This window comes from Rattus rattus, chromosome 11 (assembly GCF_011064425.1).
Source record: "Rattus rattus isolate New Zealand chromosome 11, Rrattus_CSIRO_v1, whole genome shotgun sequence".
NCBI classification, from domain to species: domain Eukaryota; kingdom Metazoa; phylum Chordata; class Mammalia; order Rodentia; family Muridae; genus Rattus; species Rattus rattus.
In genome coordinates this window covers 5,753,145-5,769,401 of record NC_046164.1, presented here as the reverse complement: position 1 = coordinate 5,769,401, position 16,257 = coordinate 5,753,145, and the positions used below count along the sequence as shown (strand labels likewise).

Sequence of the window (16,257 nt, the reverse complement as noted above, 5' to 3'; positions counted from 1 at the left end):
CCCAGTTAGTTCATGTCTCATGAGAGAACGGTGCCAGCAACGCTCCAGACCGGAGGATGGGACCGATTTTAAACTTAGCATCCGAGCTGGGTATGGTGTGCACACCTGTAATCCCAGGGCTCTGAATGCTGAGGCAGGAGTAAAAGTTCCAGGCAAGCTGGGTGTCTCCAGCAAATCCCTAGACTACAGGGAGAGAATCTTCCTCAAAACAAACAAAACCAACCGACCTAACAAACAAGCAAAACTTAGTGTCCTCTAGGGGCCGACCAGGATCTGAGATTCATGAGTAACTCGGTGCCCGTAATCACTTCTTCCATGTATGTCTAGAGGCACCAGGTAAGGAGCCAGTCTTATATATTTAGATGCTTTTAGTTTATGTTTGATCTCAGCTCGCCACGCTAACATTAAATCCCTTTGAAAGCAGGATTTAAGCTAAATGGTTCATTTGGTTGAGCTTCATAGTGACTGACTTCCTGTTTTCCAAAAACAATCTTGTTCAAGTCCTTTTATCATGGGGTACTGATCCCAGTATTCCAGAATGTACTTTTTGTTTAAGGATTTACTTCATTTTAACTTTTTAGCGTAACGCATTTTAGATTGTGTGTGTGTGTGTGTGTGTGTGTGTCTGAGCGGGAGAATGTGCACATAAGTGTGGGTGCCTGAGGAGGCCAGGGGCTGAGGTGGAGATCCCCTAGAGCTGGAGTTACAAGCAACTCTGAGCTGCCCAGCGTGATCTCTGAAAGAGGAGCCACACTGCGCCCTCCTCAGCCCTGTCAATAAGGAAAATGTGGGACCAACCTTCTTACATTTGAGGAAACCTTTGAACTGATGATAAAACCCTTTACGTGACGTTTTATCTCCAGCATCTGGTGGTGGTGCTGATAGAGTCGGGGGACAGTAAAGACAGGGTGCTGCTCCCTAACCCAGACTGCCTCTAACTCGGGAGCCCTTGGCCCTCTTCTCCAAGTTCTGGGGATGCTGCAGGCAGGCACCACTGCTTCACGGCAGCGTATGTGGTCTGAGTGCACAGCTCCACGGTGTTTATAAGGGGTGGATGTAGGTCTGTCCTAGCACCCTCGCCTCGTGTGCAGAAAGGCTCTGGCTTTACTCCCCAGAACCAAAGGAGGACAGTTCTCTGCTGCAAATCAAACCTCGGGAACATTTTACACACTGCAAAGGTGAAGCCTACATATTCACCATAAAACTCCATTTCTCCCCTCACCACCCCCGGACAATTACCATTCTACCTTCTGTTTCTGAGAATTTGACCAAATGCCTCGAGTGAGTGGATGCAGACAGTGTGACCTTTTTCGTCCTATTTCATTAAGCTAACAATATCTGCAAGGTTCTTATTTGGTAGGATTTCTTCTCTTTCTAAAGTTGGACAGTACTCCATGGTGTTCACACGCTCTGTTTATACAGTCCTTCCCCGATGGAGTCATGAATCCTTGACTGTTTCTGTCTCCCGTCAATAGTGAACGGCACTGCTATGAGCTCACAGGCCAGCCTTTCTCAGACTCTTCGGGATGTACACTCAGGAGCGTAACTGTTGGGTCTCACGCTAACTCAGCCTTCAATGCTGTTTTCTATGCCACCGATTTACTGTCCCACTGTGTGTGGGGTCCTGACCTTTCCCCTTTGCCAACATTTGGTTTTTTGTTTTTTTTTTCTATTACCACATGAGTACATACCTAGATCCAGGGCCACCCAAACATGGATCCTTCACAAAACCAAAGCCACTGTCTTCTCTGAGGAGCACATCCTTGAAATACAGGAAAAAGGCAACATTAAATAGGTGTTTAAATTTACCAGTACAGTGCAGGTGAGGAGGAGGATGGACGGCTGTGTCCTGGAGACCTGCTATGCTCAGCTGTGTCCTGGAGACCTACTATGCTCAGCTGTGTCCTGGAGACCTACTATGGTCAGGCACTATGGCAGCACACTTACAAAGCCCCACACTGGTGAGGAGACAGGCCCGTGGTCAGAAGTGGGAGCAGGATCAACTTCCTTCAGTGTCTGCAAGCATCTCCCCTCACAAGAGTGTTTTGTCAAGTAAGAAAAGTCTGGTAAGTACTATTCTGGAGTTCACAGTCACTGCGATGACTAAGTATGGTGGTGAGGACACAATTTCAATGGGCCAAACCTTTCCGATGGCAGTGGGAGGCAGTGGGGAGAACGAAACACAACAGGAAGTTATAATTCTGCAACCTTCCACGTGTCCTGAGTAGGAACCCAGTCTGTAATCAGGCTACAGTAGACTCTTCTGTGTGCTGTCGGTAACTCTGGGGGCTTCCAGGGTAGTTTCTGTTTTCACTATGGGTAGGTAGATATTGGTATCCTGAAAGGGTGAATACTATAACACTGATGGTGTAAACTCTGTCCCACGTGACCTGGTCACCACGAGGAGGACAGTGTTGCTACAGATGATAATGCAATCAGCCCACCATTGTTTACAGTAATAGGACACAGGCGGGAAATGAAAATTCATATATAATCTGAAGCTACTTTTAGTCACTTATTCACATTTTACTTTTTCTAACAGGATAAATGCTTTTCAAGGCCTTATTCACGTTTTTTGTGGAATGAGATTCCTTCCGTGTGGAAGAGAAACTACTAAGCAGTGAAGACTCCAATGTTGAAGGCTGGGCCGATAACAAGCAGACCCACTGCTTGGTGGGGACTAAAGTTCAGGTCCCTAGAACTCACATAAATGCTGGTGATCATGGACGGTGATCCACCTGAAACTCTAGCACTCAGAAGACAGAGACAGGGGATGCCCCCCAACCTGGGGCAAGCTGACCAATTAGTTATACTAGTGAGCTCTAGACTCCATGAGAAACCTTTTAGTCCTCAAAGCCCTGCAAACATATACACAGGTAAAGAGAAAAGTCCAAGGTTGGATGGAGACACAGCTCAGTGGTAGAATGCTTGCCCGGCATGCATGAGGCCCTAGGTTCAATTCTCAGCACTGTCTTCCCCCCTCCACCGCTGCTCCCCCCAAAGTCGGAGGTGATCACAGGCAGAAACAGCACATGCCCAGATGTTAGTAATTTCACCTCTCCCTTATTAGGTACACACTTCGCTAAGTTTCTTGAATGGACTATTATTATCTAGTTGACGTTTCTGTTGAAACTGCATGCACCCATGCACGCATAAGTACAAGAGTACGTGCATGGTCAAGTACGCGACTGTGGCCCGGAAACGCTGCAGTTTCTTAACATGCAGTTAAATAAACAGAGAAAGTAGGATTCAAGCCAGGATTTCTTCAAAGCCCAAGATCTTCCTGTGGAATTCCCACGGGTTAAATGCAGCTGACGGATGCCCTGGTTTGAACGCGGGACCCCCTGGTTCTCACTATGGACCAGAAGCTCCTGTTTTCTGTTGACCCGAGTGGGCCAGATTTTGCCAATAGTTAAGTGGAACAACCTAGGAGCTCCTGGCCCAGTAGAGTTCAATTACATCCTCTGTATTTCGGTATACGGATGAGGCTAACCGTCTGCATTCGTGTGGTTTGGCCCCAGAAATGATATTTATATGGGTGTGCATTTAAAAGGGCATGGGAGTTAAACCCAATAGTCAGCTATTGAGAGGATTTATCAAATTTCCTGTTAATTAAGATACCCATCTGTATTTCTACTACCACCCTCATCCCCAGAGCAAGTTCTTAACCACTGAGCCATACATATCCTCAAAAATCTTGGACAGAAGGAAAATGTCTTCTCAACCTAGTAGAAAGGATGATATTCTTCTTGTGTGTCTCCACTGTCAAAGAGTACTTGACTATCAGGGTAACACAGAAAAGAGCAGCAGTTGTAGGAGAAACACCGGGCATAGACATAAACTAATTTGGTAAACATCTGTGGTAACTTAAATATGCCTAGCCCAAAGAGTGGTGCTATTAGAAGATGTGGCCTTGTTGGAGTGGGTGTGCTACTGTTGGTGTGGGCCTTAGGACCCTACCCTAGCTGCCTTCAGATGAAGATGTAGAACTCTCAGCTCCTCCTGCACCATCCCGGCCTGGATGCTGTTGTGCTTCCACCTTGATGATAATGGACTGAACCTCTGAGCTGCCTGTAAGCCAGCCCCAAATAAATGTTGTCCTTTTAAGACTTGCCCTGGTCGGGCTGGAGAGATGGCTCAGCGGTTAAGAGCGCTGGCTGTTCTTCCAGAGGTCCTGAGTTCAAATCCCAGCAACCACATGGTGGCTCACAACCATCTGTAATGGGATCCGATGCCCCTCTTCTGGTGTCTCTGAAGACTGCTACAGGCTACAGTGTACTTATATATAATAAATAAATAAATCTTAAAAAAAAAAAAAAAAAAAAAAGACTTGCCTTGGTCATTGTGTCTGTTCCCAACAATAAAACCCTGAGACAGAATCTAACTAACTTTTGATAGTTGTTTCAAAACTATCAAGAGGTAAGCGGATCTTTGTGAGTTCACCTCCACAGGAGCAAACCATGACCCAAACACTGGTTCTCAGCATACGTCACACTGTCACCTGAGGTCTACAAAATCTCAACCTGGACTCCCTTTGAACAGCTCTGTGACAAACAAAATCCGATGGCAGTCCACGGTGGGGTATTGGCTTGTAGTACCTACTGAAGTGAATGGGGATCTGCACAGAAAAACTAGCCATTTAAATATAAGTAATAACTGATAAGAACTAAAATGAGATCCATTTACCACCTGGTATCCTCAGACACCAGTCATTTAGGTCTCACCACCTTCTCCCACCCCCGCCAGCCTCCGTCTTTCAGGGAAACAGCATGGTTGAATGACTTAAGACTCGAGGAAGGCAGAAGGTCTCAAACATTATGCTTGACCGCCTTGGGCAGGTTTGGTACCCTTGCTAGGTACCAGCCGCCTCTCTGTAATCTGACAGTTACCGTATCAACCTCACTGCACAGACGAAGACTAAACTAGTGACTGGCACACCGTAAGAGCTTGATTAGTGTGGGCTAATTGTGATTTTACAATTCACGGAAAATCAGTTCTGTCAACTATGCTTAAGCTGGAATGGGTGCTTCCTCTCGGCTGCTACCAACGGCTTACCAGCTGTGCCCACAGAATCAGGCCTGCATCCAACATTTCCGTGTGAGGCACTGATCCTGGGCAACTTACCAAGTGACAATACCACCTCACCACGAATGGGAAGGACCCTGAAAATACAGTCCAGACGAACCTCAGAATTAAGTTCTCTAGAGCTTAGTGTTTTTTTAAAAAAGGTTCTTCCATATTTTGAAGCGTTATCTTATTTTTATTGTATGTGTGAATGTTTGATCTGCATGTGCGTCTGTGCGCCATGTGAGTGCTGGGTGTCTGCAGAGGCTGGAAGGTGTAGGATGCTCTGGAGCTGGGCTTACGATGGCCGTGAGCGGCCATGTGGGTGCTGGGACCTGAAGCTCCATCCTCTGCGAGAGCACCTTGTGTCTTAACCACCAAGCCGCCTTTCCAGACCGGAGACATTTAACCTCTGTAATGAAGCAGCAGAGACATTTGGGCACTTTCTGAAGCTTTGCAGGGGCCCAGCGCTTGAAGATGCTTAAATCTGTCAAGGTCTTGCTGAAGGACAGCGAGGGGCTAATGAGCGCTAGGGCTCCATCCCTCCCTAACAGTCCTTTGTTCTGCAACTGTACTCTTCAGACGAAGATACAAGTGGGGGAGGGGGGGCACAGGGGGTAGTGGTGGTGTAGGTGGGGTGGGGTGGGGCTGTGACGGATGCTGCACTTTTCAGACTGAATACAAAGGTAGCCAGGGAGAGGCCCCGTCTTGTCAAGGTTGGAGTAGCTCTCAGGCTATTCCTAGTTCAACATCGTGACCCTTGTGCAGTTATTACTTCCGGTCTCCAAAGTACCAACCATTATGCATGACTCTCCAGATGACTTGTCTTAGGGAAAGTACCTGACTGGAGACTTTTTGAGAAGGACGCCCATGGAGCAGTTCACTCCCCACAGTGCCAGAAATAAACTCCTGAGAACGTGGGTTTTCACTCAGTCTGTACAGGACTGCTTACCTTGCTAGATAGAGCTCACTGAAGCTAGGAGAAAACTTCTTAATTAACTAAACCTTTACAGAAACCTTAGGTAACAGGCGAATTCTTTAAGGTTACAATTCCAAGAAATAAAAATGTAAATTTATAGTTCTAATAATTAAGTTTGAGTTTACAATGCAAGTACTTACACAGTAGGGATAATTCTGTGGTGCCCCCTCCCACCTGGTCCACACTGTTTTTGCTACTAAGCTACTACACCCTGAGGCCCCGAGGTTTGTTTTAAGCACAAATAAGGTAAGAGATGAAGATTTGCATGAAGTTAGGCCACAGGCATCTCTCTAGTCAGGCAGGGACGAGCTGCTGGGTACAAGAGGCAGCTCAAGAATGTCTCCCAGTGTTGGCGTGAAGCTGAGTATTTCCTGACTACTCCCTCCTTGGCTGCAGAGTCCCCAGTGAAATATCAATTAAGTGTGGTGTCCCCTTAATAAAAGAGTGCCTAAATACCATTCCATGTCCAGTTACCCTTCTAAAAAGAGTTTCTCAAATAATACAAAGCACTTAATTGGGATTTGAAGGAATCTCACTACTTCAAGATAAAATAAAACGTCTGCTCGAAGTCTATTTCCCAAGTGACCAGTTTGTGAAATATTTTGGGGGGAAGCGAAGCATTTAGTCATCCATCCAATTCCCCAGGACAGAATAATGACATTTAACAGGAGGCCTGTTTTTTGCCTGTGCTCCTCTATCTTTCCTTTTTCTTTTGAGACAGGGTCTCTCTACATAGCCCTGGCTATGCTCGAACTCACAGAGGTGTACCCGCTTCCTGAGTGCTGGGGTTAAAAGTGTGTAAATCCGGGGTTGGGGATTTGGCTCAGTGGTAGAGTGCTTGCCTAGGAAGCGCAAGGCCCTGGGTTCGGTCCCCAGCTCCGAAAAAAAGAATTAAAAAAAAAAAAAAAGTGTGTAAATTCCCCTCCCTTTTTAATATTATCTTTACAATATTGGGACAGAAGAAGAAATTTCTTGGGAGTTCTATGTAGTAAACCACTTCTGTACAAAGTCGTTGAAAAATCTTGTTTGTACCTACAGAGTTTAAGGGATCCACAGGGAAGAAAACAGTGCTGTAGGCTTTGAATCACCTCTGTGGGAGTTGCACTTCGGAGAGAATATTCCTAGACAGTTCTGAAAAGAAACTGCCTAGGAGAATACAGCATGTTCTCTCAGGAGGATGTGTATGACTGGGTATGTGTATGCACACCTTTCAACACGCTGGGAGATGGGATGTTTCCCAAAGTCAGTCAGTCTGTCTCTGTGTCTGTCTGTCTGTCTGTCTGTCTGTCTGTCTCTCTCTCTCTCTCTCTCTCTCTCTCTCTCTCTCTCTCTCTCTCACACACACACACACACACACACACACCCCTACATAAAGTATCAAAACCGGGCCTGGTGGCAAGGGTTTTTATTTCAACTAGTTGTAATTCTGAGAAGACGGACTGAAAAGCTCAAGGCCAGCCTAGACAGCTTAGCGAGACCCTATCTCAAAGGAAAAGAGGCTGGGTGGGTATAGTTCCGTGGTTACAGCACTTGCTTGGCACGCATAGAACCCCGTGTTCAACTGCCAGAACGGCAACCAACCATAAAACTACATACCTGAAAAGCCAAGACAACTATATAGATTATTGATGTATCTTTGAATGGAAACCAGGTAAGGTTAAGAGGAAAAAAAAAATCGCAGAAACAAACCAGTATTACTTTCCAAGATTTAAAAGAAAAGAAAAACCGAACAACAGAGAGAGGTTAGGAGAGCCCAGCTAAAGTTGTCAAGAGTCGGAAGGAGCCAGACCTTGGCCAGCTGGCTTGGCTGTACCTACCTGACCTTTCTTGTCCGAGGTGGGAGACGACCTGGACCTCACATGCACAGGAACGGTCAGAGTATCCGAGCGCTCCAGCAGATCCTCGGCTGACTTGGACTTCCCTGACTTCCCGACCACCATGTCCCAGGAAGGCGGCCCTCTGGGGATCCTGTCCATCCTCTGGACGCCCCTGGGTCCGCAGTTAGCTCCACTGAGCAGCTGCCTGGGGGCCTGAGGGTCCCAGCGTCGTCGCTCCCCGACTAGGCGTCCGCTGGCAAAGGAGCTGCTGCGATCTCGGGGCGTCTGTGGATCATCTGCGGCGGACTGATGGGGGTGCTCCTTGCGGGGCAGCACCTCGGGCTCCCGTAGCGAACTCAGGCTGCAGGCCGAGGCCAGGCCCGGGCCTTCGGGCGCCGCGGGGACCGCCTGAAAGTAGACGCTCTGTGCGCGCTCGCGCAGCCCGGGTTCCGGCGTGCAGGCAGCTCCAGTGGGCCGCTTGCCGGTCTTGCGCTGGATGTAGTCGGCCAGGGCGCTCTGCTGGAACTGCTTCAGCTCAGGGCCGGACAGGCTGAGCGTGGAGCAGGCCTTGCCGTCGCGCTCGAAGAGGCGTCGCCGGTCGGCCACGGTGCTCTCCGAGAAGCGCAGCTGCGCTGGCCTCTGTGGGACGTAGTGCACAGGCTCTGCCTCCTCTGAGACCCCGACCTCGTTCATCTTCTCAGGCTCCGAGTAGGAACGCTTCTTCTGCTCGGCCGTGAGGCGCCGGCGTGCCCCTCTGCGGGCAGCCTGGGGTGCAGGCGGGGTCCCTGTGGCCGGGGTCACGCTGTGTCGCTCCCGAGGGGTATGCGGGGAGGACAAGGGTGCCGAGGCCTCGGGGCTCCGCATGCCCACGTGGGCAGAGGCAGGTCGCGGGCGCCAGGGCCTCAAAGTAGCAGGGGTGCCCGGTTCCAGGTCCCGGCGACGAAATGATGTGGCCCCCAGGACGCGGGACTGGGCATCCTTGATGCTGTTCCTGTAGGCGCGGCTGAAGGGTGCGTCTAGGAGGGGTGACTCTGGGGTGCTGGGCCTATCCTCCGACCACGAGGCTTCTCTCTCCGCCTCACTGAAGAGCTGAAAGGTGCTCTGGCTGCGGAGCAGGCGGGCCTCGGGCCTTGAGGGCTCGCTGCCTCGGGCAGGAGGTCCACGGCCATCTGCAGCGGCCCTCCTCAGCAGCTGGTTGCACTGCTGCCTGGAGGCCTCTTCCAGTTTGGACTCCCCGTTTGGGGGGTTCTGCTCCCCATTTCGCAGGTGCTCGGTGGCGGACTCAGAGAGATGGGAGCTGCTGGCTTTTGGATCATCAAGGTCACTGCTGGAAGTACTAGGAGTGGGGCCAGTCCTACCAGGCCTGTAGCTGAGGGCGTAAGCGGAGCTGCCCACACTCGTGGGTCTGTGGCGCCCTTGCTCTCGCTCCTCTATCTTAGAAACCTTCTCCAGCACGGAGCAGTGGGGTTTCTTGTACTGCAGGGCAGGGGTACTGCAGGCACTGAGCCTCCTCTGGCTCATACCGGATGTCTGCTGCGGCGGTGCGGCCAGGGGCTCTTCATACCTGGAGTCTGCACTGTGGAAAGATTCTGCAGCGTTCATTTTCCCCTCGGGCCTTGGATAGGAAACAGACCTGTCCAGGTAGCCCCTGTTGTCGGGCCCTGCTTTCCTTCCAGGGTCCTCCACCTTGGTGGTGGTGGTGGTGGCACAGGTGGATCTGCCACCGGGGTAAACCTCCAGGCCTTCTCCTAGGTCCACGCTGCTTTGTCTTCTTAGATTCTCTGGAATATTCTGGAGAGGTGAAAAGGCCGATTTGGTCCCACCAGAGTTGCCTGGCAGGCCCTGGCCTTGGCCTTCCCTCTCCACTTTCTGCCTGAGGTTGGCATTGTGATCTTCCTGAAAGTCACCCTCCCAGGGCTGGAAGAGCCTGGAAGGCCTCCTGTCATCATCACCCGCGTGCGGGGCCTGGGCTTGAGCGGACGGGAGACTGTGGTGATTAGAACACGGTCTGCTGCCATCACCGTGAACGTTCTTTCTCTCGCTGGGGTATGGGCTATTGCCGTGGGGAGGTGTGACGTGTCTCTTGAGGGAGGAGTCTTCATTTTCAGGCACTGAAGAAAAATGGACTTTGTAGGGGATGTATTTGGCCGTGGGTTCTGGCTTTTTCTCCACCGGAGTCACTGAGTCGTGTTCTGGGGGCTGACAGAAGGCAAACCCAGGCCTGCTCACTTCTTTTTGATTCCCGTTCTCGTCTAAGGCAGCCATCTTGCTACAAGTTCCCTGAGCAGCTGTGTATCCACTCTCTTTGACCAGTGCAGGGTAGACTGTACCATTACCACTCACAGAGGGCTGGGGCACCTGGGCAAAGTGAGGCTCTGGAGAAGGTACCGGATAGATGCCCGTGGGCAGTAGAGGTTGGCCAGGCTGCGTCTTCTGGGTATAATTATGCTTAGGTTTCACTGGGGGGCTGTTCTCCGGGCTCCTCTCTGGGACGGTATGTAGCTGTTCCTCGACGAATGGGGTTTTCTGGGAGCCCAAAGAGTTCGTCTGAGGACGGCAGAACCTTTTCTGATCAAGGCTGGACCAGGAGCTGGGACGCTCACGATGCCGGAGGGCCACATAACTGTCACTGCGAGTTGGGGGCATGGGCGCGCCAGCCTTATGGGGTGGGTTGTCCGCAGTCTCCGGGGAACCAGAACACTGCTGGCTCCAAGGCAGGGGAGGTGTTCCCTTGCCCCGAGGAATGCTGTGCCATTTAGCACAGCCCTGACTGTCGGCTGAGGTGTGGGCATCCCTACCTTGAAGAAGCAAGGCTGAAGGGTTCACCTCATACTCTGAAGATACTCCCCTCCGGGTATCGTAGACTGTCTTGACATAGCGAATGTCTGCCTGCCTCATCCCTTCTAGGAGGCCGCCCCGGGCAGGAATCATGTCCAGGGAGCCTGAACGTTCTCGGGCAGAGCCACCCGGGGGCGGGTACTCGAAGATGCTAGAACTGGTGGAGAAGGAGCTGTAGGCCGAGTCTCTTTTGTTATGAAGGTGGCCTAGCTGGTCGATGCTGCTCGTGGACTTGGCAGGGGAAAGAAGATGGCACGGTGGGGACCCGCCACGGGGCCCGAGGCTTTCCATGCTCCCCTGGGAGCTGCACCGGTCAGGGCTCCGCCTCAGATAAGCATGGTCGTAGTTGGAGAGGTCACTCGTAGAAGAGCTGGGAGAACAGGAGACAAAGCAGTCAGTCTGCTGAGGGGTTATTCTGTGGGATCACAGACACAGGACTTGGCTTATAAATCCACGCTTACGCAAGAGGTTCCGTTTTTCGGAAGGGTGGGTAAAAAGGGCCTTATTCGGGGCTTGTTCCGCTTCCCTGTGTCACCACTAGGAGTAACTGCCTGATGCTGTGGCCTTAGGCACCTCTAATTAATCACCCAGGCTAACTAGAAAAGGGTGGCCTTGGGCACAGGCAGAATGCTGATGTGACTTGCTGTGCTGTAATTGACATTTTGTGAGTGCCAAGAAATGGAAGGGGTGGAGGTGGGGGTGGCGAAGAAGGGACAGTGACAGAGGAGAGATTTTGGGGGAAACCGAGAAAAGCCCAGTAAGCGAATAGGCAAGTGAGAGGCTGGGGGACTTGGGGAGCACACGCGGAGGTTTTAGTGAACATCTTTCCTTTTTAAGGAGTCGAAAGCTAGATGCTGGCAACCTTCCTGGAGTCTCAACGATGGTAGGGACAATTTGTTTGTGGGGAGAAGCTAAACACAGAGCTGAATGGAGAGAGATCCACGGGGAGGAGAAGTTAGAGCCAGAGGAGGTTGGTGAGAGAGTGGGCAAGGGAGAAGGCTGGGGCAAGGGACGGGGAGGCCGGAAGGGAAGTCTTAGCCTCAGGAGGTCCTCAAGGCTGAACTCCATGACCATCCTCTCCTTCAGGAGAGCGGGCGAGACCTTTGTATTTCTAAGCTCTTCTGGAGAGGGAAAGTCTCAGTATTGGCCCTTCATACCCCAGAAACCAGCCTTAAAAAACAAACCTCTTTTTGTTAGTAGTAGAAGAATCTGTGTGTGTGTGTGTGTGTGTGTGTGTGTGTGTGTGTGTGTGTGTGTGTGTGTGTGTGTGAGAGAGAGAGAGAGAGAGAGAGAGAGAGAGAGAGAGAGAGAGAGAGACTGAGGAGTTTGGGACATCTTCAATTTTGGCTTCACTTTTGCTTTGAGCTTAAAACTGCTCTAAGGATTTACTATAAGGGGTTGGAGAGATGGCTCAGCAGTTAGCAGTACCAGCTGTTCTTCCAAAGGACTGGGGTTCAATTCTCAGCACGCACATGGTGGCTCACAACTGTCCGTACCTCAGATCCCAAGAGATCCGGCTCCTCCTTCTGGCCTTGGCAGCCATTAGGCATGTATGAGGTACAAAGACAAGCACGTGGACAAAACAAGTATGTATATCAAATAAAAATATATTATGAGACATGTTTGGGCCAGGGGTATAGCTCAGTGGTAAAGCCCTTGCCTAGCATATGCAAGGTACCACCAAAAAGGAAAAAGGAGAGAAAAAAAGAACTCAAATATCAATGGAGATGCCATATCGGAATAAATAAAAATCAATGAGCAATCTCCTCATGTTAGACACTGTGACTCACCGTCCTCCAGGGAAAGGTAAATCTGGGGTTCTTACCTAGGTCCTTCACTTTTAGGTGAGTAGACATTCAAGCACATTTAAAATCACGTGGCATATGTCTAGATATCATATAAGTAAATGTAATGCCAATGTAATGCCGTAGTGGCCGGGTGTCTAATGTTTTATGCTAGAATGTCTCCATAGAATATAGGAAGAGACTCAAGGGACAATGTTTTGATAGCGCTGCTTCAGCCTCTTTTGAGAGACGCTTTGTGACTCTTCAGTAATCTACTAGTGCTTTAGGACCACTGAGCGGTACCTTTGTAAGATGACAGACAGACAGTGCCAGGGGCCTGGCAGAGAGGAGCTAACATCAAGTTCCAGGGCAGTTCCAAATCCAGCCTTGCTGACAAGACAAGTTAAAACCTGACTGGCCTCTCCTTCTCTGTCTTGTCCTTCCTGCACTTCCGGATCCCCTCACGTTCCTCTTTTCGTGAGAAAGAGATCCTTAAGTTTAGACATGAAATTGGGTTTAGGAAACTACGTTCAAGCCATCAGAAGGAAGCCGGCCAACTGAGCTGGCAGACCAGATCACTGGATGTCACCGGGAGGCTAGGGACCTCCCCTAGCTGCAGCTGCCACTGAGAAGGCTAGGGACCTCTCCTAGCTGCAGTTGAGGAGACTGGAGGGAGGGGATACCCTGTGACAGAGCTACAGAGAGGTGTGCCCGAGCTAAGACAGGAGAAGACAAGTATACTTGAAGCTCAAATCACGTCAAAGGTGACATGAGCCTTTCTCCTAGAGTCACACAGTGCTTTTGTCTTAATCACCACATCAACATCAAAGGGGCAGGGGGCAGTCACCATACAAGCACAGTTCACTCTCTAGCCCACTTACGGGAGAGGCTAGGAATTAGGAGAGAGGAGCAGTGTGGCCCTTGGAATACTGTATTTGATGCCAGCACCCCCACTCCTGAGGCCTGTGGAGCGGACCAGGGTCACTGCAAGCAAGTGTCCCACACACTGACTAGAGTGGTCTGGTTTCTGATGTAGGGTCAGGTCACATTATGGATTCAGATTTAGGGCTTCCTAAGAAAGGGGCTGGGAGGTTCTAAAGGGTCCCACCATCCAAGGGCACTCTATTAAGACACACCTCCACGTGTGTGTGTGTGTGTATGTGTGTCTTTGTGTGTCTGTGTGTTCTGCTTTAGGGCAAGGTTTCATTAAACCCCTAAATCTTCAGCCTGACTGTTAGAGTTGTCGTGTATACAGTGTTTGTACAGTGTCCATGCGTTCCTTGAGGTAATGCTCACAATGACCAGGCAACCTAGATAGCATTAACTTCATCTTCGAGAAAAGGGAGCCTAGATCAGAGAGCTCAGGCTCATGAGCAGGTGAGGAATGAGACTGAGCGAGGCGGAACCTAAAACCCCAGCACTCTGCTATTCCCACCCCGGCCCCGCCTCCCAGTCTGTTAGGTACCCACAGTGCGTTCGTTGCAAAGCTCCAACACTTACAGCCCTGTAGAGCGAGGGGTTGGGGTTGGGGGGCCTGCTGTGAGGGGACCCAGAACAGAGGGCTCAGATGGCGAATTGGTCCCCTTAAAGACTGAAAGAGCCTCAGCAGGGGGAAGGAGGGTTTAGAGGAAGGAAAGAAGCTAGGAACCACTTCTCCCTGTGGCCTGATGCTTTCTCTAATATGCTGGGAGAGTTTTATCCTGTGTCTACCACTGAGAGGCCTATGATTTGCCTTTGAGCAAATCATGATCCTTAAGGGCTCTCATTAAGTCCTATCTTTCCCCAAAGTACAGCTGCCATCTGTTAGATAATCCTCCCAGAAGCCTCCTGGTGGCTCTCCTTAATACTGGCATACACTGAGACGCCACTGCCTGCATCTCATTTCTATGTATGTTTGGGACAACCTTCCTCCCTACCCTCGCCCTGTCTCTGCGTGACTCAAGTGATAACACGGTGTGGAGCCTAAGTCCTCAGGGTCAAATGGACGCACACCTGAGTCCTCAGGGTCAAATGGACGCTAGCTTGTGCATGCAGCCGGTGTGGGGAATCCCGACTCATCCTTTTCTTCAGTATATCTAAAGATCTGGGTTTGGATCCCTCTCCCCAGTCCCTCTCAGCTTTCTAGAATAGATCCCTTGCCTGCCACACCTGTGGTGGCTCTGTTCAGTCTTGAACAACCTTAACTAGCACCAGGGTGACTAGGAAGCGGAAGTGTAACCTAGCAGCTATGTGGACAAACTGTGGCACCTGGCTGAGCTCTGTCCTGACACACAAACTGATCAGCTGTCCACACCTGGACCAATTTTTGCACCCTTCTACCTCCTGTTCTGCAAAATGGGGTAAACTTGTGTGCTCTTTCAAGTGGTGCTGCATGCAGAAGAGGGGAACGAAGGGACCACAGGAGAGCAATGATATCACACGTCACTGAGAAATCCTCCACCTTAGTCGTTTCTGCGGCAGGGCCATGCTAGACAAATCGAGTTGATGGGAGGAGGAAAATAAAATCAGGTGGGACATTTAAATGTAGAAATAGCATCAATTCGGCAGTAAACATGTATGATTTCTGACCAGTGCAGACAGGACATTGAAGCTCCGGGAAGAGCAATCTTCAGCTTTTCGAATGTGGGATTATAATAGGTACTGAGAAACAGCTGACTGTGAGTGGGTTCCATAAATACACCAAATGACCAGCCACGATCAGACTATTTCAAACCAATCTAGTTCGGGATGTGGCATAAGGATGAATCACCCACGTGGTTAGCATTCGAAGAGGATGAAAAAAAAAGACATTTGTGGGGGTGAGCATGACCTTTGAAGGCGAGGGAGGAACCTTTGGGTGCCAGCCACGGCCACTCACCTGGAATGGCAGCTCTGGTGCCAAGGAGGGCCCACTGTGCCCTGAGATATCCGCATCATGCTGACGTCAGCCTGGGTCTCTCCAAATTTGGTGGTATGCCACGAGTGTGGGCGAGCGGCAGGTTCACTGCACCTGTGGAGACACAGGAGAGGGGCCCTTCAGCACCAGCAGCTTCTCAGCTGAGTCCCCTCACCAAGTGAGGTGGCCTGGGTCCCAGGAGATCACAAACGCAAGCGTGGCTCACTTCTCCGAGCACGGTGTTCCTTCCGCTTTCCTTCCTATGTCGGCATCACACAGGAATGTCGCAAAGTCAGGACAGCTTTATTTAGGCTTCCTGCACGCTGGCATTTCACACCTTCTGAATATAAGGACATGGATGCCTGCATCTTCCTGAACCTCTAGCTTTATAGAAAGACAGGAATGCTAAAATTCCGTCCTACTTCCCAAGGGACTTTGTGTAGCTTCCTGGGGCTTTTCTATTCCTCTGTCGGTGCCTGGGTGGACGGTGCTGCTGTTTCACTGTCTCGGAAGAATGGCATGGAAGTCGGAGGCTGCCCTGCATTGACAGCGAATGTTCTACGCCACAGTCTAGAGAACAAAGTGTTCTCCAGCGGACTCTCTCATTTTGCAAGCCGGTGACTTCAACCTTTAAGCATCCTGCCCTTAAAACACAAAGACCCGATGGAGCCAGGGAGAAAACGTGGGTGTCCTTCAGACTGAACATGAATGGGCTCTATAAGGAGTCGGCGACTACGGGAAGCCAGGGTCACGAGTCAGCCGCTGTGCAGTGATTTTGGCATGAGAGTGAGATGACCATCCAGGCATCTCGTGCTGACAACTGTGAGATTTCGGGGAAATATTTCTGTAGTTTAGAAACACTTCGGGAGTCAGGAAGTCCCTTGATGAGATGAAGTGGAT

General features: G+C 50.5%; 1 protein-coding gene across 1 annotated transcript in view; it reads right to left on the bottom strand.

Annotated features, from left to right (window-relative positions):
- Positions 1–16,257, bottom strand: part of Shroom3 (shroom family member 3) — a 66,580-nt gene that overhangs the window by 15,672 nt on the left and 34,651 nt on the right. The window contains 5 exon segments of the mRNA XM_032917159.1: positions 1,692–1,762; positions 7,861–8,247; positions 8,249–8,319; positions 8,322–11,068; positions 15,340–15,471. Coding sequence (XP_032773050.1) covers positions 1,692–1,762; positions 7,861–8,247; positions 8,249–8,319; positions 8,322–11,068; positions 15,340–15,398 — 3,335 coding nt within the window. The 5' untranslated portion in view covers positions 15,399–15,471.